Raw genomic sequence first — 26,398 nt, forward strand, 5'->3', positions numbered from 1 at the left:
GGAATGGGGAAAGTTTGTCCAGCAGGCTAAGATAAAAGGTAGGGAGGAGGGACTTGGGAGAGGGGCGTCGGAAATGTGATAGGTGGAAAGAGGTCAAGGTGAGGGTGATAGGTCAGACTGGGGTGGGGGCGGAGAGGTCGGGAAGAAGATCTCAGGTTAGGAAGACGGTGCTGAATTTGATGGATTTGACTGAGACAGGGTGGGGGGAGGGGAAATGAGGAAACTGGTGAAATCCGAGTTCATCCCTTGTGGTTGGAGGGTTCCTAGCCGGACGATGAGGCGTTCTTCCTCCAACCGTCGTTTTGTTGTGGTCTGACGATGGAGGGGTCCAAAGGTTGGAGGAAGAACGCCTCATCTTCCGGCTAGGAACCCTCCAACCACAAGGGATGAACTCGGATTTCACCAGTTTCCTCATTTCCCCTCCCCCCACCCTGTCTCAGTCAAATCCATCAAATTCAGCACCGCCTTCCTAACCTGAGATCTTCTTCCCGACCTCTCCGCCCCCACCCCAGTCTGACCTATCACCCTCACCTTGACCTCTTTCCACCTATCACATTTCCGACGCCCCTCTCCCAAGTCCTTCCTCCCTACCTTTTATCTTAGCCTGCTGGACAAACTTTCCCCATTCCTGAAGAAGGGCTTATGCCCGAAACGTCGATTCTCCTGTTCCCTAGATGCTGCCTGACCTGCTGCGCTTTTCCAGCAACACATTTCCAGCTCTGATCTCCAGCATCTGCAGACCTCACTTTCTCCTTAGAGGGACGTGGGCCAAGTGCTGGCAAATGGGACTAGATTGGGTTGGGATATCTAGTCAGCATGGATGAGTTGGACCGAAGGGTCTGTTTCTGTGCTGTACATCTCTATGACTCTTTGAGGTGCGAAGTGTTCTGAGAACTTGTGCAACACAAATGCAAGATCTTGCTTTATAACCAGCTTTGAGCTAAAGTTGTGGTTTGAAAACAAACACGTAGGGTATTTGAGAGCAATTTGCCCTTTCAGGTTGATACAATGGATTCAAGAGTTTTCTGGCCTGGTATCCATGTTCAGTTAATGCAGATGGCAAGGATTTAAAAACAACTGTCACTGAACCCAAAAACTACCCACAAACAAACCCAGACATTTATCAGAATGACACCAGAGATGAGCAACTTCAGATATGTTTAGGGGCCAGAACAAAGGCGGCTAAGGGAAAGATTTAATAGTACTCAGAATTGAGGAGGAAACGTCCAGTGGCAGGAGAACCACCAATTAAAATTAATTGATCAAATAGCCAGCGGAAAGTTAAACAGTTCACGCAACAAGTGATAATTTGGAATGCACTGCCTGAGAGATCTGAAAATATATTTAACAGTAACTCTCAAAAGATTATTAGATAAATACAAACGAACAGGATTACATTAGATTACATTACAGTGTGGAAACAGGCCCTTCGGCCCAACAAGTCCACACCGACCCGCCGAAGTGCAACCCACCCATACCCCTACATTTACCCCTTACCTAACACTACAGGCAATTTAGCATGGCCAATTCACCTGTCTTTGGACTGTGGGAGGAAACCGGAGCACCCGGAGGAAACCCACGCAGACACGGGGAGAATGTGCAAACTCCACACAGTCAGTCGCCTGAGGCGGGAATTGAACCCGGGTCTCTGGCGCTGTGAGGCAGCAGTGCTAACCACTGTGCCACCGTGCCGCCCAGGAGTTGGCCATTTAGCCCTTTGACCCTGTTCTGCCATTCACTGAGTGCAGGTGATATGTGGCCCGAATACAAATTGTTAAGCCTTTGCTTAACAATAAGTTCTCTCTCTCAGACTTAAAACTGACAATTGATTCAGCATCAGTCGCCACTCATTGAAGAGAGTTTCAAACCTCTATCACCTTAGTACGTAGAAGATTCTGCTCCTTTTTTTTGAGGTATTTTAGGTGTTCGAGGGGATTTCCTCAAATTCCAGGAGCAGCAATTCCTGTTCTATATGCTGTTGCATTGTTTTGGAACTTTGGAAAAAAAAAGTCAAAACAGCAGCAGTTTTAAAAAGGGAGAAGAGCAGACAAAGGAAGCACATGGTGAGGACAGTGCAGGTGGGGGGGGGGGGGGGGGGGGGGGGGGAAGAGAGAGAGAGAGAACCTGCACAGTTACCGCCTTTGCTGTTTGAATTCGTGTATCGCTGGACATCGGAGTGCATCTGGGAAAATTAACAGATGAACTCAGGGCATAGTTAGGAACATGGGACTGGGATATCATAGCAATTACAGAAACATGGCTCAGGGACGAGCAGGACTGGCAGCTTTATGTTCCAGGATACAAATGCTACAGGAAGGATAGAAAGGGAGGCAAGAGAGGAGGGGGAGTGGCATTTTTGATAAGGACTAGCATTACAGCTGTGCTGAGAGAGGATATTCCCAGAAATACATCCAGGGAAGTTATTTGGGTAGAACTGAGAAAAAAAAGGGATGATCACCTTATTGGGATTGTATTGTAGACCCCCCAGTAGTCAGAGGGAAATTGAGAAACAAACTTGTAAGGAGATCTCAGCTATCTGTAAGAATAATATGGTGGTTATGGTAGGGGATTTTAACTTTCCAAACATTGACTGGGACTGCCATTGTGTTAAAGATGTGGATGGAGACGCATTTCTTAAGTGTGTACAAGACAATTTTCTGATTCAGTATGTGGATGTACCTACTAGAGAAGGTGCAAAACTTGACCTACTCTTGGGAAATAAGGCAGGGCAGGTGATTGAGGTGTCAGTGGGGGAGCACTTTGGGGCCAGCGACCATAATTCTATTCGTTTTAAAATAGTGATGGAAAAGGATAGACCAGATCTAAAAGTTGAAGTTCTAAATTGGAGAAAGGCCAATTTTGACGGTATTAGGCAAGAACTTTCGAAAGCTGATTGGAGGCAGATGTTCGCAGGTAAAGGGACAGCAGGAAAATGGGAAGCCTTCAGAAATGAGATAACAAGAATCCAGAGAAAGTATATTCCTGTCAGGGTGAAAGGGAAGGTTGGTAGGTATAGGGAATGCTGGATGACTAAAGAAATTGAGGGTTTTGTTAAAAGAAGGAAGCATATATCAGGTATAGACAGGATAGATCGAGTGAATCCTTAGAAGAGTATAAAGAAAGTAGGAGGGAAATCAGGAGGGCAAAACAGGGACATGAGATAGCTTTGGCAAATAGAATTAAGGAGAATCCAAAGGGTCTTTACAAATATATTAAGGACAAAAGGGTAACTAGGGAAGAGAATAGAGACCCCCAAAGATCAGCAAGGCGGCCTTTGTGTGGAGCCACAAAAAATGGGGGAGATACTAAATGAATATTTTGCATCAGTATTTACTGTGGAAAAGGATATGGAAGATATAGACTGTAGGGAAATAGATGGCGACATCTTGCAAAATGTCCAGATTACAGAGGAGGAAGTGCTGGATGTCTTGAAACGGTTAAAAGTGGATAAATCCCCAGGACCTGATCAGGTGTAGCCGAGAACTCAGTGGGAAGCTACAGAAGTGATTGCTGGGCCTCTTGCTGAGATATTTGTATCATCGATAGTCACAGGTGAGGTGCCGGAAGACTGGAGGTTGGCAAACGTGGTGCCACTATTTAAGAAGGGCGGTAAAGACAAGCCAGGGAACTATAGACCAGTGAGCCTGACCTCAATGGTGGGCAAGTTGTTGGAGGGAATCCTGAGGGACAGGATGTACATGTATTTGGAAAGGCAAGGACTGATTAGGGATAGTCAACATGGCTTTGTGCGTGGGAAATCATGTCTCACAAACTTGATTGAGTTTTTTGAAAAAGTAACAAAGAAGATTGATGAGAGCAGAGCAGTAGATGTGATCTATATGGACTTCAGTAAGGCTTTTGACAAGGTTCCCCATGGGAGACTGATTAGCAAGGTTAGATCTCATGGAATACAGGGAGAACTAGCCATTTGGATACAGAACTGGCTCAAAGGTAGAAGACAGAGGGTGGTAGTGGAGGGTTGTTTTTCAGACTGGAGGCCTGTGACCAGTGGAGTGCCACAAGGATTGGTGCTGGGCCCTCTATTTTTTGTCATTTACATAAATGATTTGGATTCGAGCATAAGAGGTACAGTTAGTGAGTTTGCAGATGACACCAAAATTGGAGGTGTAGTGGACAGCGAAGAGGGTTATCTCAGATTACAACAGGATCTGGACCAGATGGGCCAATGGGCTGAGAAGTGGCAGATGGAGTTTAATTCAGATAAATGCGAGGTGCTGCATTTAGGGAAAGCAAATCTTAGCAGGATTTATACACTTAATGGTAAGGTCCTAGAGAGTGTTGCTGAACAAAGAGACCTTGGAGTGCAGGCTCATAGCTCCTTGAAAGTGGAGTCGCAGGTAGATAGGATAGTGAAGAAGGCGTTTGGTATGTTTTCCTTTATTGGTCAGGGTATTGAGTACAGGAGTTGGGAGGTCATGTTGTGGCTGTACAGGACATTGGTTAGGCCACTGTTGGAATATTGCGTGCAATTCTGGTCTCCTTCCTATTGGAAAGATGTTGTGAAACTTGAAAGGGTTCAGAAAAGATTTACAAGGATGTTGCCAGGGTTGGAGGATCTGAGCTATAGGGAGAGGCTGAACAGGCTGGGGCTGTTTTCCCTGGAGCGTCGGAGGCTGAGGGGTAACCTTATGGAGGTTTACAAAATTATGAGAGACATGGATAGAATAAATAGACAAAGTCTTTTCCCTGGGTCGGGGAGTCCAGAACTAGAGGGCATAGGTTTAGGGTGAGAGGGGAAAGATATAAAAGAGACCTAAGGGGCAACTTTTTCCACGCAGAGAGTGGTATGTGTATGGAATGAGCTGCCAGAAGATGTGGTGGAGGCTGGTACAATTGCAACATTTAAGAGGCATTTGGATGGGTATATGAATAGGAAGGGGTTGGAGGGATATGGGCCGGGTGTGGCAGGTGGGACTAGATTGGGTTGGGATATCTGGTCGGCATGGATGGGTTGGACCGAAGGGTCTGTTTCCATGCTGTACATCTCTATGACTATCTCTCCTGAATGGTCTGGCTCTAATTCGCAGTCCATGCCCCAGTTGTAGAATCTTTGAGGAGAAAGTGAGGACTGCAGATGTTGGAGATCAGAGCTGAAAATGTGTTGCTGGAAAAGCGCAGCAGGTCAGGCAGCATCCAGGGAACAGGAGAATCGACGTTTCGGGCATAAGCCCTTCTTCAGGAATGAGAAAAGTTTGTCCAGCAGGCTAAGATAAAAGGTAGGGAGGAGGGACTTGGGGGACGGGCGTGGAAAATGCGATAGGTGGAAAGAGGTCAAGGTGAGGATGATAGGTCACACTGGGGTGGGGGTGGAGAGGTCAGGAAGAAGATTGCAGGTTAGGAAGGCAGTGCTGAGTTCGAGGGATTTGACTGAGACATGGTGGGGGGAGGGGAAATGAGGAAACTGGTGAAATCCGAGTTCATCCCTTGTGGTTGGAGGGTTCCTAGGCGGAAGATGAGGCGCTCTTACTCCAACCGTCGTGTTGTTGTGGTCTGGCGATAGAGGAGTCCAAAGATGTGCATATCCTTGGTGGAGTGGGAGGGGGAGTTGAAGTGTTGAGCCACAGGGCTGGTTGGTCCGGGTGTCCCAGAGGTGTTCTCTGAAACGCTCCGCAAGTAGGCAGCCTGTCTCCCCAATATAGAGGAGGCCACATCGGGTGCAGAGGATGCAATAGATGATGTGCGTGAAGGTGCAGGTGAATCTGTGGCGGATATGGAAGTTTCCTTTGGGGCCTTGGAGGGAGGTGAGGGGGGAGGTGTGGGCGCAAGTATTGCACCTCCTGCGGTTGCAGGGGAAGGTGCCGGGAGTGGAGGTTGGGTTGGTGGGGGGTGTGGATCTGACGAGGGAGTCATGGAGGGAGTGGTCTTTACGGAATGCTGATAGGGGAGGGGAGGGAAATATATCCTTGGTGGTGGGGTCCGTTTGGAGGTGGCGGAAATGACGGCGGATGATGCGCTGTACATGGAGATTGGTGGGTGGTAGGTGAGGACCAGTGGGGTTCTGTCCTGGTGGCGGTTGGAGGGGCAGGGCTCAAGGGCGGAGGCATGGGAAGTGGAAGAGATGCGGTGGAGGGCATCGTCGACCACGTTAGGGGGGAAATTGCGGTCCTTGAAGGAGGAGGCCATCTGGGATGTGCGTTTTTGGACCTGGTCCTCCTGGGAGCAGATGCGGCGGAGACGAAGGAATTGGGAGAATGGGATGGCGTTTTTACAGGGGGCAGGATGGGAGGAGGTGTAGTCCAGGTAGCTGTGGGAGTCGGTCGGTTTGTAGTAGATGTCCGTGTTGATTCGGTCGTCTGAGATAGAAATAGAAAGGTCGAGGAAGGGGAGGGAGGAATCTGAGACTGTCCAGGTGAATTTGAGGTCGGGGTGGAAGGTGTTGGTGAAGTGGATGAACTGTTCAACCTCCTCGTGGGAGCACGAGGTGGCGCCGATACAGTCATCGATGTAGCGGAGGAAAAGGTGGGGGTTGGGGCCAGTGTAGTTGCGGAAGATGGATTGTTCCACATATCCTACGAAAAGGCAGGCATAGCTGGGGCCCATGCGGGTGCCCATGGCTACTCCTTTCGTTTGGAGGAAGTGGGAGGATTGGAAAGAGAAGTTGTTCAGGGTAAGGACCAGTTCAGTCAGTCGAAGGAGGGTGTCAGTGGAAGGGTACTGGTTGGTACGGCGGGAAAGGAAGAAGCGGAGGGCTTTGAGTCCTTCGTGATGAGGGATGGAGGTGTACAGGGACTGGATGTCCATGGTGAAGATAAGGCTTTGGGGACCAGGGAAGCGAAAATCATGGAGGAGGTGGAGGGCATGGGTGGTGTCCCGAACGTAGGTGGGGAGTTCTTGGACTCAGGGGGACAGGACAGTGTCAAGGTATGCGGAGATGAGTTCGGTGGGGCAGGAGCAGGCGGAGATAATGGGTCGGCCGGGGCAGTCAGGTTTGTGGATTTTGGGCAGGAGGTAGAAGCGGGAGGTGCGGGGTTGTGGGACTATGAGGTTGGAGGCGGTGGATGGGAGATCCCCCGAGGTGATGAGGTTATGGACGGTCTGGGAGATGATGGTTTGGTGGTGGGGGGTGGGGTCATGGTCAAGGGGGCAGTAGGAGGAGGTATCTGCGAGCTGGCGTTTGGCCTCAGCGGTGTAAAGGTCGGTGCGCCAAACTACTACCGCGCCTCCCTTGTCTTCTGGTTTGATCGTGGGGTTGGGGTTGGAACGGAGGGAGTGGAGGGCTGCGCGTTCCGAGGGTGAGAGGTTGGAGTGGGTGAGAGGGGTGGGGGAGTTCAGGTGGCGGTTAATATTGCGGCGGCAGTTGGCTATGAAGAGGTCGAGGGCAGGTAGGAGGCCAGCACGGGGTGTCCAGGTGGATGGGGTGTGTTGGAGGCGGGAGAAGGGGTCGTCAGAGGGTGGGCGAGAGTCTTGGTTGAAGAAGTAGGCGCGGACTGCTGATCAGTCCTCAGCAGAGGCCTCACCTTCATTCCCCTACGCTCTTGGATTAATGAGTTCAACACACGGCGTGACATCGAACAATTCTTCCGCCGCCTTCGCACCTACTTCTTCAACCAAGACCCTATATGCAGGTCTTTGGACTCCTCCATCGCCTGACCACAGCAACACGACGGTTGGAGTAAGAGCGCCTCATCTTCCGCCTAGGAACCCTCCAACCACAAGGGATGAACTCAGATTTCACCAGTTTCCTCATTTCCCCTCCCCCCACCCTGTCTCAGTCAAATCCATCGAACTCAGCACCGCCTTCCTAACCTGCAATCTTCTTCCTGACCTCTCCGCCCCCACCCCAGTGTGACCTATCACCCTCACCTTGACCTCTTTCCACCTATCGCATTTTCCACGCCCCTCCCCCAAGTCCCTCCTCCCTATCTTTTATCTTAGCCTGCTGGACAAACTTTCCTCATTCCTGAAGAAGGGCTTATGCCCGAAACGTCGATTCTCCTGTTCCCTGGATGCTGCCTGACCTGCTGCGCTTTTCCAGCAACACATTTTCAGCCAGTTGTAGAATCTCCAACTAGTAAAAACAGTTTATGTCCCTGCTCTCTTCTAGCTAATACCTTAAAGACTTCAATCAGATCTCCTTAACTAGCCAAATTCTAGAGAAAACATACTTGAAGGGGATGGTTATTTGCCGGATTATGGGAAAAAAAATGGAAATGGATCAAAACGGATGGTTCTGTCATTTGTACAGGCACAGTGAGCTCATCAGTTACCTTGTGAATTCCAATAGTTTTATTAAATGATAGTGAAATGTAAATCAGAAGAACCCCATTTTAAAGCGGTCCTGGGTCCTTTTCTATCATTGTGGGGGAGCGGGGGTTGTGTGCTGCAGGATGTTATGGAATGCATGCAAAAAGGCATTTGGGTTTCTAATTTACCTCTCATCCTTCTCCTTTTTACACTACCCCCACCAAAAAAAAGGTCGTTCAGTGCCTCACACTCACTTAGTCATTTAATTAAATCCCAGCTAAACCCTCCTCTGAACTTTGCTTCCCTCCTTTGCTCCGTATTCCATTATGTGGAGGTGCTGGGGTGGGCAAAATTTAAAATCACACCACACTGGGCTTATGCCCGAAACATCAACTCTCCTGCTCCTCGGATGCTGCCTGACCTGCTGTGCTTTTCCAGCACAACACTCTCGACTCTGAGCTCCAGCATCTGCAGCCCTCACTTTCTCCGGGTTATAGTCCAACAGGTTTATTTGAAATCACAAGCTTTCGAGCACAGCGCCTTGGTTAGGTGAAGGGACAGTGCTCCGAAAGCTTGAGATTCCAAACAAACCTGTTGGACTGTAGCCTGGTGTTGTGTGGCTTCTGACTTTGTCCACATTCCCTCACCTTGAATATTTCACCGAGCCCGAACATTCACTGCCTGTTGGAATTCCAGATTTCTCAAATGTGTGCGCAAACATCTTTCCTAAATACTATGACTAAATTTAGGATTTTTCACTCTTATTCCGTATTTCCACCAGGAAAAAATATTTCTCTTTAATCTACCCATTGAAATCTTTGTTATTTTAAATACCTTAGATTACCCCTCAGATAAGACTACAAGAACAATTTCATTTCACTTACATAAAATCAAATAGCTTGTGCATGTTAGGCCAATTAATTCTCACCTTCTAATCCCATTGTGTCTGATCACCATGTCACAAGGTGGTTTAAACATTCCAAATACCTACAGCTCAGTTTTCATATTTTTTACTGTATGCAGAAATACAAGATATTTTACAGGAAGTTTATTTTACACATGCTTTACATAATGTACAGATAACTGCGGAGCAACAAATATACATAAGGACAGACACTGGTCACACATCGCACACAGTAGTTGCAGATGGCCCATAGCACATTATCTCTAGAGGGACACTGAATCCAGTAGCTGGGAAGAGGGATTTGCAACACAGTACCTGTTCACGAGGAGTTTCAAAGGAGGTCTGTTAGGAGAGGTAGTTCAAGAGGTTGGGCAGAGGAGGCAAGGTCAGAAAGGGACCTTTAGTCATGAGTGAATATCTTGATACTGAAGGGCTGGAATGACAGGCTTGCAGAAATTTCTATGGAACAGCTTGTGGGTGAGGCGCATGGGTTTATGTAAATTGGTGAAATTTACAGGGCAAGAAAGTGAATAAATGCAGACAGTATCTGTGGTCAGGGCCAGACCATACTTAACCTACCAAGAATAGACTCAGCTTGAGAAAGAACGAGAGGAAAGCTCAGCAACAACGACAGTACAACTGTTAAAGTGTTAACATTTCAAAGACATTAGATGGCAGAAACCAACTGACTTTAGTGACAGGGCCACCTCTGTAATACAGGTGACAGTCCCTGACCAAACTTTTTTCCACTTTTGTCAATCTCAATAGCAGAGAAATGTTGTAGATTTTAAAAGAAATTAAACTTCAAAAACATTACATTACAAGGATGGATGTAAAATCAAAAAATTCTAATTATCGGGAATAAGCCAACAGGCTCGGTCTCTTCTCTGGAGGAAGAGAAGACTTAAGGGACAACCTGATGAGTTCTTTAAAACTGTTTAAAGTATTTGACAGATTTGACAACGTTGTTTCAATTTGTGGAGCAGAATCCAAACCTAGTACCCATTAAATAGAAGATGGTAACTAATGGGGAATTGAGTAGAAACCTCTTTACTCAAGAGCAATACTTTATTTTAGAATATGGAATTTGTTAACATTTAAGGGGAAGCTAGACAAGCAGAAAGGTTACAAAATAGGTTATGCTAGTTGTGTTAGATTAAGTAGGGTCAGGCGAGGGAAGCTGATCAGGAACATAAACGTTAACAAAGACCAAATTGGCTGAATGGCCTGTCTGTCAAATTCCAAAATTTGGATGAATTAAAGAAAAAGTCAGAAATCCATTACTAACCAGCCAAATCCACCTTAGCGGATGTTCACAATCACCAATGCATGTTTTAGAATGGAATATTTAAGTAATAATTCACCAAAGTAAATCATTAATCACTGAAACAAACCCTGACATCAATGAAATAAATCAGTGTACTACAGTCACTGACAGTATCGGGTCAAATAAATATGCTGTTAATCATTACCACTGGCTTGTTTAAAAACCCACAAAACTTTGAAGAATTATTAATGAAATTCTATTACATCATTTCCCCAACTTGTGGTTCAAAAGTAGAGAGAAAACAGAAATAAGCAAGTTGCAATTAACACATTATCAGGTGGCAGCTTGTCACAAGAGCAAGACAAAGACATTAAGATATGGACAGTCAAAAGCAAGTACTACAGAGAACAAACAGGTCGGTCATGGGTGCAGTTGTTCCTAGAATAGTAAAAGCAGCCTGTAATAAACAGAGAACATGAAATCAAATTCCTTGAAAACATTATGAACTGATTATAAAGGTGTTGGATTGTCACAAAACAAAAACCCAATTAGTTCATTGATGGCCATTACAGACATAATCACTTGTCAAAAATAGTCTGCTGACAGTTTGTAGTTTTCCAGCTTTGTGACTGATAATTGTATGGACATGGATGACACTAATAAAGCATGATGAGTCAACCACAGTGTGAGCTAAAGACGAGTAGGATCCGATGATGCAAGAATGGCAATTTCTCTTCTCTGACAGACATTCGTCAATCTGTTGGATTTCTACAATAATTGGGAAGTTTTTGTACAATTCTCCTATTTAAAAACACAAGTTTACAGTTTTATTGAATTCAATCTCCAAACATTTGGAGATCTGTACTAGAACAACAAGATGAATGTACCCACATGTTCAGACTTGGATACTGCCTATCACATGCAGACTGATGCATCACCTAACGCTATATAAGATGGCGGGCACAGTATGGTATTTAGAGTGATTTTTCAGTCTTCCCTGCAAGAAACATGCTGTGTTCATCAATATTAAGCTGAAACTGACTTTTTGACCATAATTAGAATTATGTTCATCTGAAGGCAACATTCAGTCAGGATTGATTATTTAGTTAATACCCTGCAACGTGACCAACAATAGTTTAAATCCTGAAGGGCTTAAACAAAGTTATGGTCTAGCCATGGTTTCTTCACCTCCATTTTACAGTTTAAATATCCGAGGCCAGTGACCTTCCATCAGAATTGCTTTCACTGTTCATTGGCCTGAAATATGAACTTGGTTTATTTTTCTCTCACCTCGCACACTACCTGACCTGTTGGGTACAGAATTTCCAGCATGCTCGGTTTCTATTTCAGCACTTTGCTTTCATCAACACAGCAAACTACTGCAGACGCAACTGTTGCTACTGAGCTACATGGAAACATTAATGTTTAGTTTTAGCAACAGGTGCTACTGTACAACTTCAATATGATCACATCTATATTAAGAGTGGGTCCATGTAGATGCAGGAAGTTTAACAGGTGCTGATTCAATGGGAGAATTTAAAAGTTTCTGAAGTTGATGATTCAGATGGATGTTTCCAGCTGCCATCTCACACTGATGTTTTAACACCATGGGATTGCACTCTCCAAAATCACAGGTAATTATGAAACATTCAGGTTGTTATATGCACAGGGCTCAAATTGAGCATGCAAGTGGTGAATAGCTCCACTGTTCATCATGTTCCATTGTCCTGTAATATTTGGTTATCAATAACTGGAACTATCTTTTAAAGTTGCAGCTACCAGGACTAACTCAGGACAATGCAGACTGTGGGAGTGAAGATGCTGGCCCAGCTATGTATATCATGTGCACCCGTTCTCACAACAAGCTTTCAAATCCATAATTTAAAAAAGGAAACTTATTTACAATATGTAAGGCTCCACATTTGATTTTAACATGTGCATATGTATAGAATATATATAATATATATAAAAGTTATAAATGCAACAGTCAATTTATACCAAAGGTTCCAATATAGACAAGGACATTGTGACCAGGGAGGAAAGTTTTATCAGCCACATGGAACCGTTTAATGCTTTGACATTGCCCCCACCAACACGTTCTCTCCTGCTAGCTAACCAACAAGGAATCACCAGTAGGGCCAAAATGAAATCCAAGCGTGTATGTTTATGATTATCATGCCAAGATTATATGGCAATCCACGAGGAGGAGAGGCTCACTGCATTTGCCACTCAAATTCATTAAGTGCAGCTGTTGTCACTGCTTCGGTTCCAGTTCAAGTCTTGAACAGCCGAGGACAACCTCAAGCATGAACACATCAGCTGGCCAACCAACATCCGGCATTTTAAAATTCTCATACTCAGACAGGCAGTCGAAGACAATCTTTTTTCTCAGCAATAGTCCCGTGCCAATCCAAAAATCGTCCTGCTCAAATCTTGCAGGCGAGACACAACAGTCATGTCACACTGAGTTCATTGTGGCTGGAGCACTGCAAGTTCTTTTTAAAACTCCAATGATTTAAAAAAAAACAGGAATGTATGTAGCATTATAAATCTTCTGGCAGCAGTGCAAAAACTCACAATTCAATCAGTATATCCTACATTATAAGCGCAGTCCAGATACTGTAATGGCTCTGTATTTGGTGCACTGAAGCTGGATTATAACTAATAACTCAGTGTGGTATCTGCCAGCTGACTGCCTACATAATAATCACACTTGCGAGAGAAGAGAGAATGTTCTTTTGGATGCATTTACAACGGAGAGCTGCTGTCTTGGCAAAGATGAGATTATTTTCGAAAGGCTAATTGCTAAGTCCCAACTGGAGCTGGACACCTTGCAATTGTGTCCCTGTGAAGTCAGTTCAGACAGGAGAACAATTACATATGATTACTCATCCATTTGCTGCTCTCAAATCAGTTAAATGTACTTTCTAGTTTTGACAGCACAATGTCAGTAACATTCGGCACACTGCATTCACTGGAACTATGAAATATATATCCAGTAACCTAATTTTAGTGTTCCAAAGCTGGACTTATATGGAGGAGGACACTGAGCTGAACACAAGATGAAGTTTTGGTGAGTACACAGGGAGAAAATTAAGGGGTCCAATTATTTAGCTGGAGGGAGCATTTTCCATAGCCAATGCTTGCAGGCAATTTTAATTTTTATTATGGGATTCCAAGAGGTTTGCCAATATTTCAGGGAGCATTCCACAATTCCAATTGTCATCTTTGCCCTAGGATAGTGGCTGAAATACTAAAGTCTCATATTAATGTGGCTTACACCAGAAAAATGTACTCAATAACGAACCATTCTTTGTTGCTTCCTTCCAAGGATTGTTGTAAATGAAGATGAGGAGCTGTCAAGCCTAATCATAAACATACATAGCCAGTTCTGGCCTCAGTGTCAATGCTTTGAGGTAGTGAATGGAGGTTCTGATGCCCAGGGGACCAACAGTACATGTGCATTCATCACATACATGATCTACGTAGTGGCACCATAAGCCTGCATGTCTAAAGTCCGCTCATTGCCAGTGTTCTGCTCAAGGCTCCTCTGGCTCAGTCTGCTTTTAGCTACGGAGGGTTCAGCCCCATCCTCTGTCTCATTGTCACCTTCCAAAAAAGCCTGGGGATTCTCGTGAATAGTCACAGGTTGCTGTGAATAATGAGAATGTCCTGAATCTGTACTCGAACCCCAAGGAGGCTGTGGGCAGGATTCTAATGAAAAAAGGCAAAGACAGACAGACAGATAGACAATGAGAAAATTAATATGCAACAATTAACTCTAACACAACATTAGTTCTTAAAATTAAGTCACAACATAATTTTCAGCCTCATATGTGCACACATTTAGCCTAAGCAATTCTTAGCGCATGATTAAACTCAATATGTAGACACTATTTACTGTACTGAACTATTTCAGTGAGCATCAAAAATAACAAAGAAATTGCAATTAGTGTTATAATTTGTTACGACACAGGGTAAACCCCTCTGCTAATTTAAATCCGACACATACAGAAGCTCACCTCGCACCATAATCTTTTACATTTTGAGAGGCTAAGAACTATCACAGATTTCACAATTTAAAGTAAAAATGAATAACTTTATTCTTTAAAACCACAAGAGAACGTTAGACAACCATTTACAACTCCTTTCACTTAAACCTATCTTTTACCTCCCACTCTACCATACTGGTCCAATTAAAAAAAAGCCTGATTCAGATTTACAAAAAAAAAGGTTTCAAAACCAGTCAGCTTTGTCAATTTTCCTCTGTAGGTTTTTCTCTGTCATCTTTTCTTCGGTATTCTGCTTCACAGGTCTTTCATATGAATAGGTACCTTTGGGAGAGCTCTTCAGCTAGCAGTCTATACTTGTTGGTGTTTTTGACAGTTCTCCCCCTAACTGTTCAAAAAGTCCGGTTTTATACCCTCAAAATATTGGATCATTTCATTGGTTTGTTGTTGTCAAAATACTAAATTCAAATTTAATTGGATTTTCATATCTGGGGCATAATTTAAATTGATTGGCCAAATTTGAATTTGTTTTTGTATCATGGCAACTCATGTGGTTTCACAGTCAAACATTTTAACTTCTTTCAGCACATTCTGTGCCTCTCCGAGTCTGTTCCAGCTTCCAGTCTCTCTTAAAGGTATGGTGCACACCTACACAAGTACGCAGTGATAAGGAAAAAACCTTAAAGCACCCGAAAATGTGCAGCAGTTGTGATACGAGGAATTTAGTTTCCCAATGTTAAGGTCAAAGCATTTTATGCTGATTGATTTATGGTGAAGGAATGATGATGTTATTTTAGATTCATGTCAGAATTTTTACCATAAACACAAATCCACTTCTTTTTAAGACACTGAATTCCTAACATTTTCATGCTATATATGGGCGGCATGGTGGCTCAGTGGTGAGCACTGCTGCCTCACAGCACCAGGGTCTCAGGTTCAATTCCAGCCTCGGGTGACTGTCTGTGTGGAGTTTGCACATTCTCCCCGTGTCTGTATGGGTTTCCTCCGGGTGCTCCGGTTTTCTCCCACAGTCCAAAGATGTGCAGGTCAGGTGAATTGGCCATGCTAAACTGCCCATGGCGTTAGGTGCATAAGTCAGAGGGAAATGGGTCTGGGTGGGTTACTCTTCAGAGGGTCGGTGTGGACTTGTTGGGCCAAAGGGCCTGTTTCTACACTATATGGAATCTTAATCTAATCTAATTTTCAGTACTTGTCAGAATTTTTTTTATAGCTGAAAATGTGTTGCTGGAAAAGCGCAGCAGGTCAGGCAGCATCCAAGGAACCGGAGAATCGACGTTTCAGACATAAGCCCGTCTTCAGGAAACGTCCTGAAGACGGGCCTATGCCCGAAACGTCGATTCTCCTGTTCCTTAGATGCTGCCTGACCTGCTGCGCTTTTCCAGCAACACATTTTCAGCTCTGATCTCCAGCATCTGCAGCCCTCACTTTCTCCTCGAGAATTTTTTTTTATAACCTACAAGTATATGAAATAGGAGAAGTACACTATTTGGCCTCTCAAGCCTGTGTCACTCAATAAAATCAGAGCTGATCTGCTCACTGAAAATTCCACATTCCCATCTACACCAATCCCCTAGCAAGAATCTTATCCACTTGTCTTAAATTTGCTCAGTGACCTCACCACCACTGCCTTCTGGGGCAGAGTTCCAAACTTCTCAACCCTAAAACATTGCTCATGTGTGCCCTAAAAGGATGACACAATTTTAAAACTGCATTCACTATATCTGGACTGACCCTCAAAAGGAAACATCCTTTCCATTTCCACCTTATCAAGGCAATTTAGAATTTTATACACACCAATTAAGTCACTCCTTCTTCTAAACATCAGTAAAAAGCAGATCAATCTGTCCTATCCTCATATACCAGCCTCTCCCGATAGCTCAAATCCTCCACCCTTGCCAACATCCTTGTAAATCTTTTCTGAACCCCTTATAGATTCACAATATCCTTACAATAGGAGGACACCAGAATTGTACACAGTATTCCAACAATGGCCTAACCAATGTCCTATACAGCCGCAACATGATCTCCCCACTCCTGTACTCAATACTCTGACCAATAAAGGAAAACATACCAAACGCCACCTTCACTATCCTATCTACCTGCGACTCCACTTTCAAGGAACTATGATCCTGCACTCCTGCACAGCCAGTAGTGGGCGGCACGGTGGCACAGTGGTTAGCACTGTTGCCTCACAGCGCCAGAGACCCGGGTTCATTTCCCGCCTCAGGCGACTGACTGTGTGGAGTTTGCACATTTTCCCCGTGTCTGCGTGGGTTTCCTCCGGGTGCTCCGGTTTCCTCCCACAGTCCAAAGATGTGCAGGTCAGGTGAATTGGCCATGCTAAATTGCCCGGAGTGTTAGGTAAAAGGGGTAAATGTAGGGGTATGGGTGGGCTGCACTTTGGCGGGTCGGTGTGGACTTGTTGGGCTGAAGGGCCTGTTTCCACACTGTGAGTAATCTAATCTAATCTAATGTAAGTAATCTAATCTAAAACAACCATAAACATTCCAGGTATTAGTTTAAAAAAACCTCTTCTGAGGTTCTCTTCATCTGCTTCCAATGCATTTGGATCTTTCCTTAAATAAGGAGACTAAAACTGCACAGTATCCCACTTGCTCAGTCTGTTGGTTATAGATGTTGGGAAGTCATGTTGAGGTGTACAGGACATGATTTGGATGTGAACATAAGAGGTATAGTTAGTAAGTTTGCAGATGACACCAAAATTAGAGGTGTGGTGGACAGCGAAGTGGGCTACCTCAGATTACAACGGGATCTCGATCAGATGGGCCAATGGGCTGAGTAGCAGCAGATGGAGTTTAATTTAAGTAAACATGAGGTGCTGCATTTTGCGAAAACAAATCTTAGCAGGACTTATACACTTAATGGTAAGGTCCAAGGGAGTGTTGCTGAACAGAGACCTTGGAATGCAGGATCATAGCTCCTTGAAAGTGGAGTCGCAGGTAGATAGGATAGTGAAGGTGGCGTTTGGTACGCTTTCCTTTATTGGTCAGAGTATTGAGTACAGGGGTTGGGAGATCATGTTGTGGCTATACAGAACATTGGTTAGGCCACTGTTGGAATACTGTGTACAATTCTGGTGTTCTTCCTATTGGAAGGATATTGTGAATCTAAGGGGTTCAGAAAAGATTTACAAGGATGTTGGCAAGGGTGGATGATCTGAGCTATAGGGAGAGGGTGAACAGGCTGGGGCTGTTCTCCCTGGAGCGTTGAAGGCTGAGGGGTGACCTTATAGAGGTTTATAAAATCATGACGGGCATAGATAAGATAAATAGACAAAGTCTTTTCCCTGGGGTGGGGGAAGTCCAGAACGAGTCGGCATAGGTTTAGGGTTAGAGGGGAAGGATATAAAAGAGACCCAAGTGGCAACATTTTCATGCAGAAGATGGTACGTGTATGGAATGAGCTGCCAGAGGAATTGGTGGAGACTAGTACAATTGCAACATTTAAAAGATATCTGGATGGGTATATGAATAGGAAGGGTTTGGAGGGATATGGGCCGGGTGCTGGCAGATGGGACTAGATTACGTTAGGACATCCAGTTGGCATGGACGAGTTGGAGCGAAGGGTTTGTTTCCATGCTGTACATCTCTATGACATTGCTGAGGCTTCTTCTTAGGTCTCCAGTTCTGGTCACCTAATTATATGAAGGATATTATTAAGCTGAAGAGGGTTCAGAAGGTATGAAAGGTTTGAGTTATAAAGAAAGGTTGGGAGCTTTTATCACTGGAGCGAAGGAGGTTGAGAGAGGACTTGATAGAAGTTTCTAAAATAATGACTGTATAGATAGAGTTAATGGTAGTTGTCTTTTCCCAAGGATGGGGGATTGTGAGACTAAGGGGTACATTTTTAAGGTTAGAGGAGAAATTTAAAAAAGACATGAGGGGAAATATGTTTACACACTGAGGAAGTGGTGGATGTGGGTACAATTACAATGTTTAAAAGACATTTGGACAAGTATACGAATAGGAAAGGTTTGGAGGGACATGGCCAGAAGCAGGCAGGTGGGACTAATTTAGTTTGAGGTTATATTTGATATGGACTGGTTGGACTGAAGGTCTGTTTCTGTGCTGTATGATTATATGCAGTCTCACCAATGTCCACTATAACTAAAGTATAACATCTTTTATGCTGATTTCCTTCTTCTACTAATAAAGGACAGTACCCATTACCCTTCTCAATTATGTACTGTACATACATATGAATGTTTTGTGACACCAAAACTTGTATGTTTGAATCTTACAATTATTCGCCCTGTAAATAAGTGTTTTTATCATCCTCCCTGCCAAGGGGACCAATTTCATATTTTCGCACATTATTCTCCATCAGCCAGCTTTCTGCCTACTCATTTAATCTATGTCAGTCTACAAATTCTGGTCTTCTTCACAATGTACATTTCTACGTATCTTGATGACATCTGCATATTTAGCTACCACACCTTTGCTTTCCTCATCTAAATCAATGTTGAACAGAGACCCCTGATAAGATTCCTTTCTTTCAAAAAACCTATGACCAATTAGACAAAGACCCACTTATGCAAACAAGGGTTCTCCGATTTACAAATGTCCAACTTATGAATGTGATGCTGTACACAGGTGTAATTTTAAACATGCAACATTACAAATGTTTTATGGACGCATAAATGACTACTTTATATTATCCTGCATTGTATTGTGCTTAAGTACAATTTAACATGTGAATGGACTCCAGAATGAAACCACAATAGAACTTAGAGACTGTATTCTGTTTTTTGTCTACCAATTTATGTATGTTAGTGTTACAGCATACACCATGAGCTTTCATTTCTGAAATAACATTTAACATGGCACTTTATTAAATGCATTCTAGCATCAAACTAACGTATTCACTGCTCATAATACTCTTTTCCCTTTAAGGTAACCATGCTGACTACTGATTACCTTGAACTTTACTATATATCCAGCAATAATTTCACGAACAATCGATCCCCTGTGACAGCTGTCCAGCTAACTTGTCTTTAGTTTCTACCTTCCTCTCTTCTTGAATTTGCTGTTGTCCAGTCAGATGGAATTTTTACTAAATCAAGTGAATTTGGGAAAATTATCAGTAAATCTACTATTTCATCAGCAAACAATCTTGTGACATAAGGATGAAGCCCAACTGGACCTGAAGATATACCAGTCCACTGCTCTAGTTTACCCAGTATCATTTACTTCACGCTAGCTCAGTGCTCCAGTTAACACAGTATCATTTACTCCACACTAGCCCACTGCTCCAGTTTACCTGGTATCATTTCCATCCAGGATATCTAGCCTGTCCAAACTCTTAAAGTTAGAGAATGAAGATGACCAGATAGCAATCTCTGCTCCATTTTAGATAATTCAAACTAAGACATTACAACCGTATAGTTCAATGTCCCCATCTGTCAATATTCAAACTCAATTTAAACAAATAACAGTGGCATCCTCTAAACTATGTTCGTTGTAAGATGTGGGCTGTAGATTTTTTTGTCATTCTGCCTCAAAGTTGGCTGTTGCTGGAGAGACTCAAGGTTTCATAAGTGAAACAAATAACTTACCTTTCTGGTGCTGCTGTGCACTTGCTGGATTGCTTTTCCTATTGTGATTTGTTAAATAAACGGACATGTTGGCCTCTGTCATCAGACTGTCTATGGCTATACCTTCATGCTGAGCATGTACTGTGAAGCTGTCCTTTGGAAGCTGACCCATAATGTTAGTCAGAGAATGTTCCAGGGGATCTTCCTCTCCAAGGAATGTGTATGGGCAGTACTCTCGATTCCTTGAGTATATGTTTGCATTGTCGTAACAGTCTGAGCAGATCACTAATGGCCCAGAAGTACCACCTGAAAACACAGATTTAGGGGTTAAAGGTAAATAATTTAAGCACCAATTCTCTGGTTGGCAGTTTTTCTTGGATTCTTAGTAAAACTAAAATATCTACAATTTAATCTTAATAACCTCCTAGAACTACATTCAGAGTTGCTGCAGTGGCAAAAGCAGCTGTTATTTTGTACACAAGGTCTCTTGACTTTAAGTCTTTGATTAATACTTGAACCAGTACGGTTAAAATAAATTAGCCAAACCAATAGTGAAGTAAAACATGCGAGTCTTTGAAACAGACTAATTTTTCTGGGCTGCTGATTTTGGTTTTACTGCGCTGCAGTTTACACAGTCCAAATATGTATTACTTGGTTCGCCCAAACATGAACAGCAGCTGTAATACACACCTGGGTTGGTCTGCTGTGCTAGTCCTTCACGAGGCTCACTCGGGTGGAAGCTGCTTCGCCCTGCATAGAAACATCCCATTCTCCCATGCAGATTTGTACCAAGGGGAGTGGTCAGCAAATCAGCATCCGTCTCACTCCCAGTATCCACATAGCAAATACCTATTTGGGAAAAACAACAAGTTTGAAAGTCTATGTTAGTACATCATTAAGAATACCGGAACAATAGAAATCCATCCACCTGGGGAAGTTCCCAAATGGGAAGGAAGATATCACTGAACATGTTGAACCAGCCTGCATCACCCCTGTTTACTTCAAAATCCCACACTGGTAATTTATTCCACAACTTTATTAAGCTCTGTGTGAAGAAGGTACCCTTGTATGTCTAACTCCACTTTTACCTTTCTTCCTGTTTGAATCTATCAACTATAACCAGAACGCTGTGGCACTGAAGTCAAATCACCATCCCAACAAGCTAGGGCACAAATCAGAACAGCCAACTTTACTCACCATCAGTTCCTTTATGTACGTAGCCATGGGCAGTGGAGGCCATCAGCTGTTGGTGGCTTCCAGCCTCAGAGTTGCTGTAGCCTTCCTGAGGCTCAGATAGCGTTCCTTGGGATGACAGATAACTTGGAATGTCAGCGGGCAAATTCATTTCATCTAGGAGGAACAGAGTAAGCTTGTTAAAACATTACACTGAGCAATAATATTTATACTTTAGGTCCATCTATTAAACTTGCACTTGAAGAGATCCTTTCTTTATACTAGGATAGTTAATTCACTGATACTGAAATAAGACCAATGTTATTTTCTAAGTCACTAATTTACACAAAAGTGTAAGTCTCAGCAGATTCTTACTAAAGAGACTGAACTAATTTGGTATGTCATTTTTAAACAAGAGGCATTCCTTACAGGGTCAGCAAAGAGTACACTAACTGCTTTACACATCAAAGTGTATCACATAGCCAGAGATAGTGGTCCAGTTACAAGCTAAGCCTTTAAATCACTACTGACAAGTTTGTCATCTATCAAATACAAACACCATCCTTCGACAGAAATACTCGATAATCCTCCATAGTGGAGGGGACCCTTGCTGATTGTTAATTGAACATGACCATTCAATGCAGTCATGCAAATTATATTAGCACCAGACCTGCTTCACTAGATAAAGCAGGCAAGGGATGGGTTGGAGACTCCATTTAAAGGATGAGAACCAAAATTACATTTGTTATTGCTTTTTGTAGCCCTCGACACAGTTTCTGTAGTCATTCATTCCAAGAAATTATCATGTGGCCAGACTCTAACTTGAGTTAAGACCACCTGGAATCTATTAACACATCAAATATTGCCATCTGAGGAAAATTATATTCTACACTGTCTACGCACATAATAAAACCACATCTATGTTTTTTTTTGTCATTGTGCACAAAAAGCAAGTGCAGACTTAAGTTCCAATTGGATAAAGCCAGGCACTACAGGAAAAAGAAAAACTACACAGTGGGGTTTCTGTATCCGGCGAGAAGAATAGTAGGTTAGCATCTTGGTGTAGATGCTTTGTTTCACTGAACCATACAGACTGTTCACATTCCAGTCTGAATACAGAGAGCATTAGTCCACACAGACTTCACCGCAATGGTCTAAGTCAGCATTTACATTAGAGTACATATATAAACGTGCTGCAGCACTACCACTATCAGGAGGCTGTAGTTACATTGTGAATATTTACATAGGTAACTTCAATTATAAATACAGATGTAAGAACTTACAATAGAAATAAAAATGTCATGGTGTAGTACTTTATGGAGACATGAAAACAGTTTTAAACTTGTGTACCTGTATTTGTAATACTGTAATCTTCACTCTTCCGTCTCATGTGATAGATAACAATCACCCAGACCAGAGACGTGCCCACCACACAAACCACCACGACTATGATTACAATTCCAATTGTTGTCCAGCCGTCATCTCCAAAGACAGAAGTTTTCTGCATGGAGTCGCAGTTGGAAGTTGGAATCACATTCAGAAAAATGTGCCCTCGCTCTGTCCCAAGTGTGTTTGACATGACACAGGTATATTTCCCAATGTCCTCTGGGCCAGCATCCACAATGATCAGAAGCTGGTTGGCAGCAGCAAAAAAGTGTCTCTCTGTTACTGTTAAAGGGCCATTGTCCTTGGTCCAATTCAGGCGTGGAGTGGGGCTACCACTAGCTATGCACTGTAAAACTGCAGTCTCTCCTCTCGCAACAGTCCGATTTTCCAATGGCCGCACAAATGAGGGGGTTTCTGGAGGGTAGAGGAAGAGAACAGAGGAATGAGATTAGTCCAGCCTGGTAGCAGTGTTAAGAACTTTGCGAACACCTCAGGTTCACATAATTCACAATGTTTATTGCCAACCAGAATAATGGCATAGAAAGTTATACAGAGGAACCTTGGTTATCCAAATATCAGATTATCTGAAGGAAATCTCGAGGTCCCGATAGAAACATACATCAAAGACGCGTTTCCAACACTGATCGCGTCTTTTGTTTACAGTCATTAAAAGTGAACTCCGCTTCCTGAAATGCAACAGAGAACAGTCCTGGACTGATGGGAGCCCAGGCACTGCCTCCAAATGACTGACCTCCTGCCCTCTCTCTCTCCCCCCACCACACATTTCCTGGAGTTGGACATAGGCATGTACCCTAAATCCCCCTTCCCCAGATAATCTCTGTAACATTGTCCTGTACAGGGCAAAGGAGGAACCTGTCAAAAAGTTGCAGTAAAAAGTTGTGTGTAGGGCTGTGGCTGCGTGTGTGTGTGAGACTCACCCCTCCAAAAGGCAGCTGCAGTCTTGTTGTTGGTGGCCAGTCCGGCTGCCGGGAGAGGGGGCAGAGGCCGACGGGAGGGTGCATGGGGGTCAGGCGGGGCAATGTTGGATGGCAGATGGGGTGCAGTGTTGGAGGGCAGGGGGGGCGGGAACGGGGGCGAATGCTCACTAGCGGTGTGCTGCTGCCTTATCTCCCGAACAGGCACTGGACTTAACAGAAAACTCCCAGTCCCAGAGCAAAGGCATTTAGTCAATGAACTGAATAATCAATTAACTGAACAAAATAGTGCCCGCCCATCTCGTTTGGATAATCGAGATTCCTCTGTATATCCAAATTTGCTGATGACACAAAGCTATTTTATGAAATAAGAATACATCCCCTGTCATTTCAGTGAGTCAGATATAGTAAATATTGGTCAAGGCTACAATAATCTAGCAAGCAGCCAAAATTCAACTAAATGTGTGCTTGTACTTGGAATTACTTTGCTCCTTTATCAATTTAGACACTAACTTTTTCAAGCAGCTGTAGCCTTTAAGTTAACAATATTTTTCATGAAAGCCAACCGCTCACCTAGGACAGTCAGTGTGGCATTTGCAGAAATGCCCCCTGCTGTGTTTTGGGCCATACAGCTGTACATGCCCATGTCCTCCATCTTAACATTTGCAATGAAGAAGACATCATCCTCTGGCATGACATGCATACGCCGTTCCCGTGCTGCTGGAAAGTCTGTGCCGCCATCTTTCTGCCAAGCAATCTGTGGCATCGGGTGACCTCCTGCAGCACACTCCAGCCGTGCCATTGCACCCGTCCGGATTGTTAAATCCATAGGGGTTTTCATAAATGAGGGGAGTTCTAATAGGAACAAAACAAGCAGCAAACAATTATGTCAGCAACAAGAAACTGTCATTAGTTTACCACAATATAGAAAATATCAAGACACCACGCAGGACCACATTCAAACAATATTTGACACTGAGGAACTAACTCAGATGACCAAAAGCTTACTCAAAGACATGGGTTTTAATAGGCTTTAAAAGAAGAATGATGGTTAGAGGTGTACTATAGTTTGGATGGAGAATTCCAGAGCTTTCCAGGTGGTTGGAGGCAAATATCTGTTTACTTTTTAATTTAAAGCTTACTGGGACAACAATCTTATCTATAACTTCTCTACTTGTTTATTCTCCAGTGGCATTGGGAATAGGAATCAAGTACAAACACGGGAGCCCAAGTGAAACCGAGAGTCGATACACCTGGATTCCAACAATTCAATAAAATGCATTGTTTTTAAAAATAATGAAAACCTGCTTAATTGGTTGAATATTATCCAAGTTGAAGAAAACTATTGATCAGTAATGTGCGTTTTGGGTCTGAGAGATCAGGTATCACATTATGCATTCCTCCAAACCATAAATGCATATCTATTTTTACTAAAAATTAATCCAAAAAGTAAAAGGGAACAGACTTTATACTATACAGTTGCAGGTACACAATAGCCCCAATGACCATATAATTTTATGTTAATTCATTGGGCATTCAGTTTAGCATCTTGTTTTTGACCTATTACAAGTATACATTTTGTGAATGTACTAATGGATACATCACTAGTAGAGCCATGGTCTTTAATTCACTCAGCAGCTCATTAATACCTATACATTGGTGTTTCATCAAAGATGGAATAAGAAGGCTGGGTAGTAAATCTACAACTTTTTATACTCACTCTTTTCTGGAAGGAAGAGTAACATGAAAGCAAGGGACAGTTTTAAAGGTAAACAAAATGAAACTGAGAAAGTTTTCATGTCTGTTTTCATGTCTTTAGGATTAAGATAAAAAAAGTTTAAATGCGGAGAGATGAGAATTAAACTGGGGAATTAGTGAAAATGAAAATATGCCTTAAAATGTGGAGAAAGTGTAAATATAAAATTGGGCATAACTGAGTTTTTCCAAACTGTTTAAAACATAATAAATTGATAGTAAAGCTACAAATTATTTAATAAGACTGACAGACCTGATTTCCAGCAGGAACTTGAGCTTCGGTTAGATTCAGTGGTTGAATGAATAAAATTTGCATTATTGCTTTTGGATATGTCTATTCTCATAAGGTTATGGAGCAAAATGCAAATAGTTGAACAGCCTGCAAACAAATCAACATACCATTCACCGTTAGCTTTGCTTTGTTAGAGTAATTGGAGCCAAAGTAATTTGTGATGACACACTGGTACCACCCCTCGTCTGTGAAATTGACGTTCCGCAGTTGCAGTATGGTGGTGTATTCGACGAATTCACCATCCTGTTCTTGCAAGCTAGAATAGTTTTGGATTTCAGCTTCGTATAATAATTCACTGTCCTTTCTCCACGCAGCAGCCATGGGTGAGTCACTGCTGCTGCAAGCTGTGCAACTAAAGCTGACATTCATTCCTCTCAATGCCACAGTGGTTTCAGGATGGACAGTGATCAATGGCCGAGGGAAAGCATCTGCAGAGTGAAAAAATGCAACACTAAAATTTTAGGCAACAGTACAAAATAAAAACTGAGGTTGCACCTGTTTATGTTTCACACAACTTGACTCTTCGGAAAAAATGAGGACTGCAGATGGTGAGGTCAGAGACGAGAGTGTGGTGCTGGAAAAGCACAGCCAGCCAGGCAGCATCAGAGAAGCAGGAGAATCGACATTTCGGGCATAAGCTCTTCATCCTTACGCCCAAAATGTCGATTTTCCTGCTCCTCGAATGCTGCCTGACCTGTATTTTTCCAGCACCACACTCTTGACACTTGACTCTTTACTGTCAACCAAAGTCTGTCTGCTGATAGTAATGTGAAGTCACTTTCAAACATTCCAATTAGACAAATACAGGCAGATAAACAGAACAAGTGGGTATTCAGCACCAAATGATTTGCAATATCTGATCATACGAATTCAGCAAATTCAAACCACAGAATGTA

The 26,398-nt window shown here is 43.3% G+C and overlaps 1 protein-coding gene across 1 annotated transcript in view; it reads right to left on the reverse strand.

Annotated features, from left to right (window-relative positions):
• Positions 1-9,199: 9,199 nt before the first annotated feature.
• The window catches only part of LOC122563029 (leucine-rich repeats and immunoglobulin-like domains protein 2), an 86,286-nt gene continuing 69,087 nt past the window's right edge, over positions 9,200-26,398 (reverse strand). Inside the window, exons 13-19 of the mRNA XM_043716348.2 lie at positions 25,610-25,930; positions 24,029-24,310; positions 22,485-22,934; positions 21,159-21,311; positions 20,652-20,810; positions 19,983-20,267; positions 9,200-14,090 (exon numbers count right to left, since the gene is read on the reverse strand). Of these exons, the coding sequence (XP_043572283.2) occupies positions 13,858-14,090; positions 19,983-20,267; positions 20,652-20,810; positions 21,159-21,311; positions 22,485-22,934; positions 24,029-24,310; positions 25,610-25,930 (1,883 nt within the window). The 3' untranslated portion in view covers positions 9,200-13,857. The remainder of the gene's footprint in view (positions 14,091-19,982; positions 20,268-20,651; positions 20,811-21,158; positions 21,312-22,484; positions 22,935-24,028; positions 24,311-25,609; positions 25,931-26,398) is intronic.

This window comes from Chiloscyllium plagiosum, unplaced genomic scaffold (assembly GCF_037043375.1).
Source record: "Chiloscyllium plagiosum isolate Xiang-an unplaced genomic scaffold, Cpla_swu_hap1 HiC_scaffold_26, whole genome shotgun sequence".
NCBI lineage: Eukaryota > Metazoa > Chordata > Chondrichthyes > Orectolobiformes > Hemiscylliidae > Chiloscyllium > Chiloscyllium plagiosum.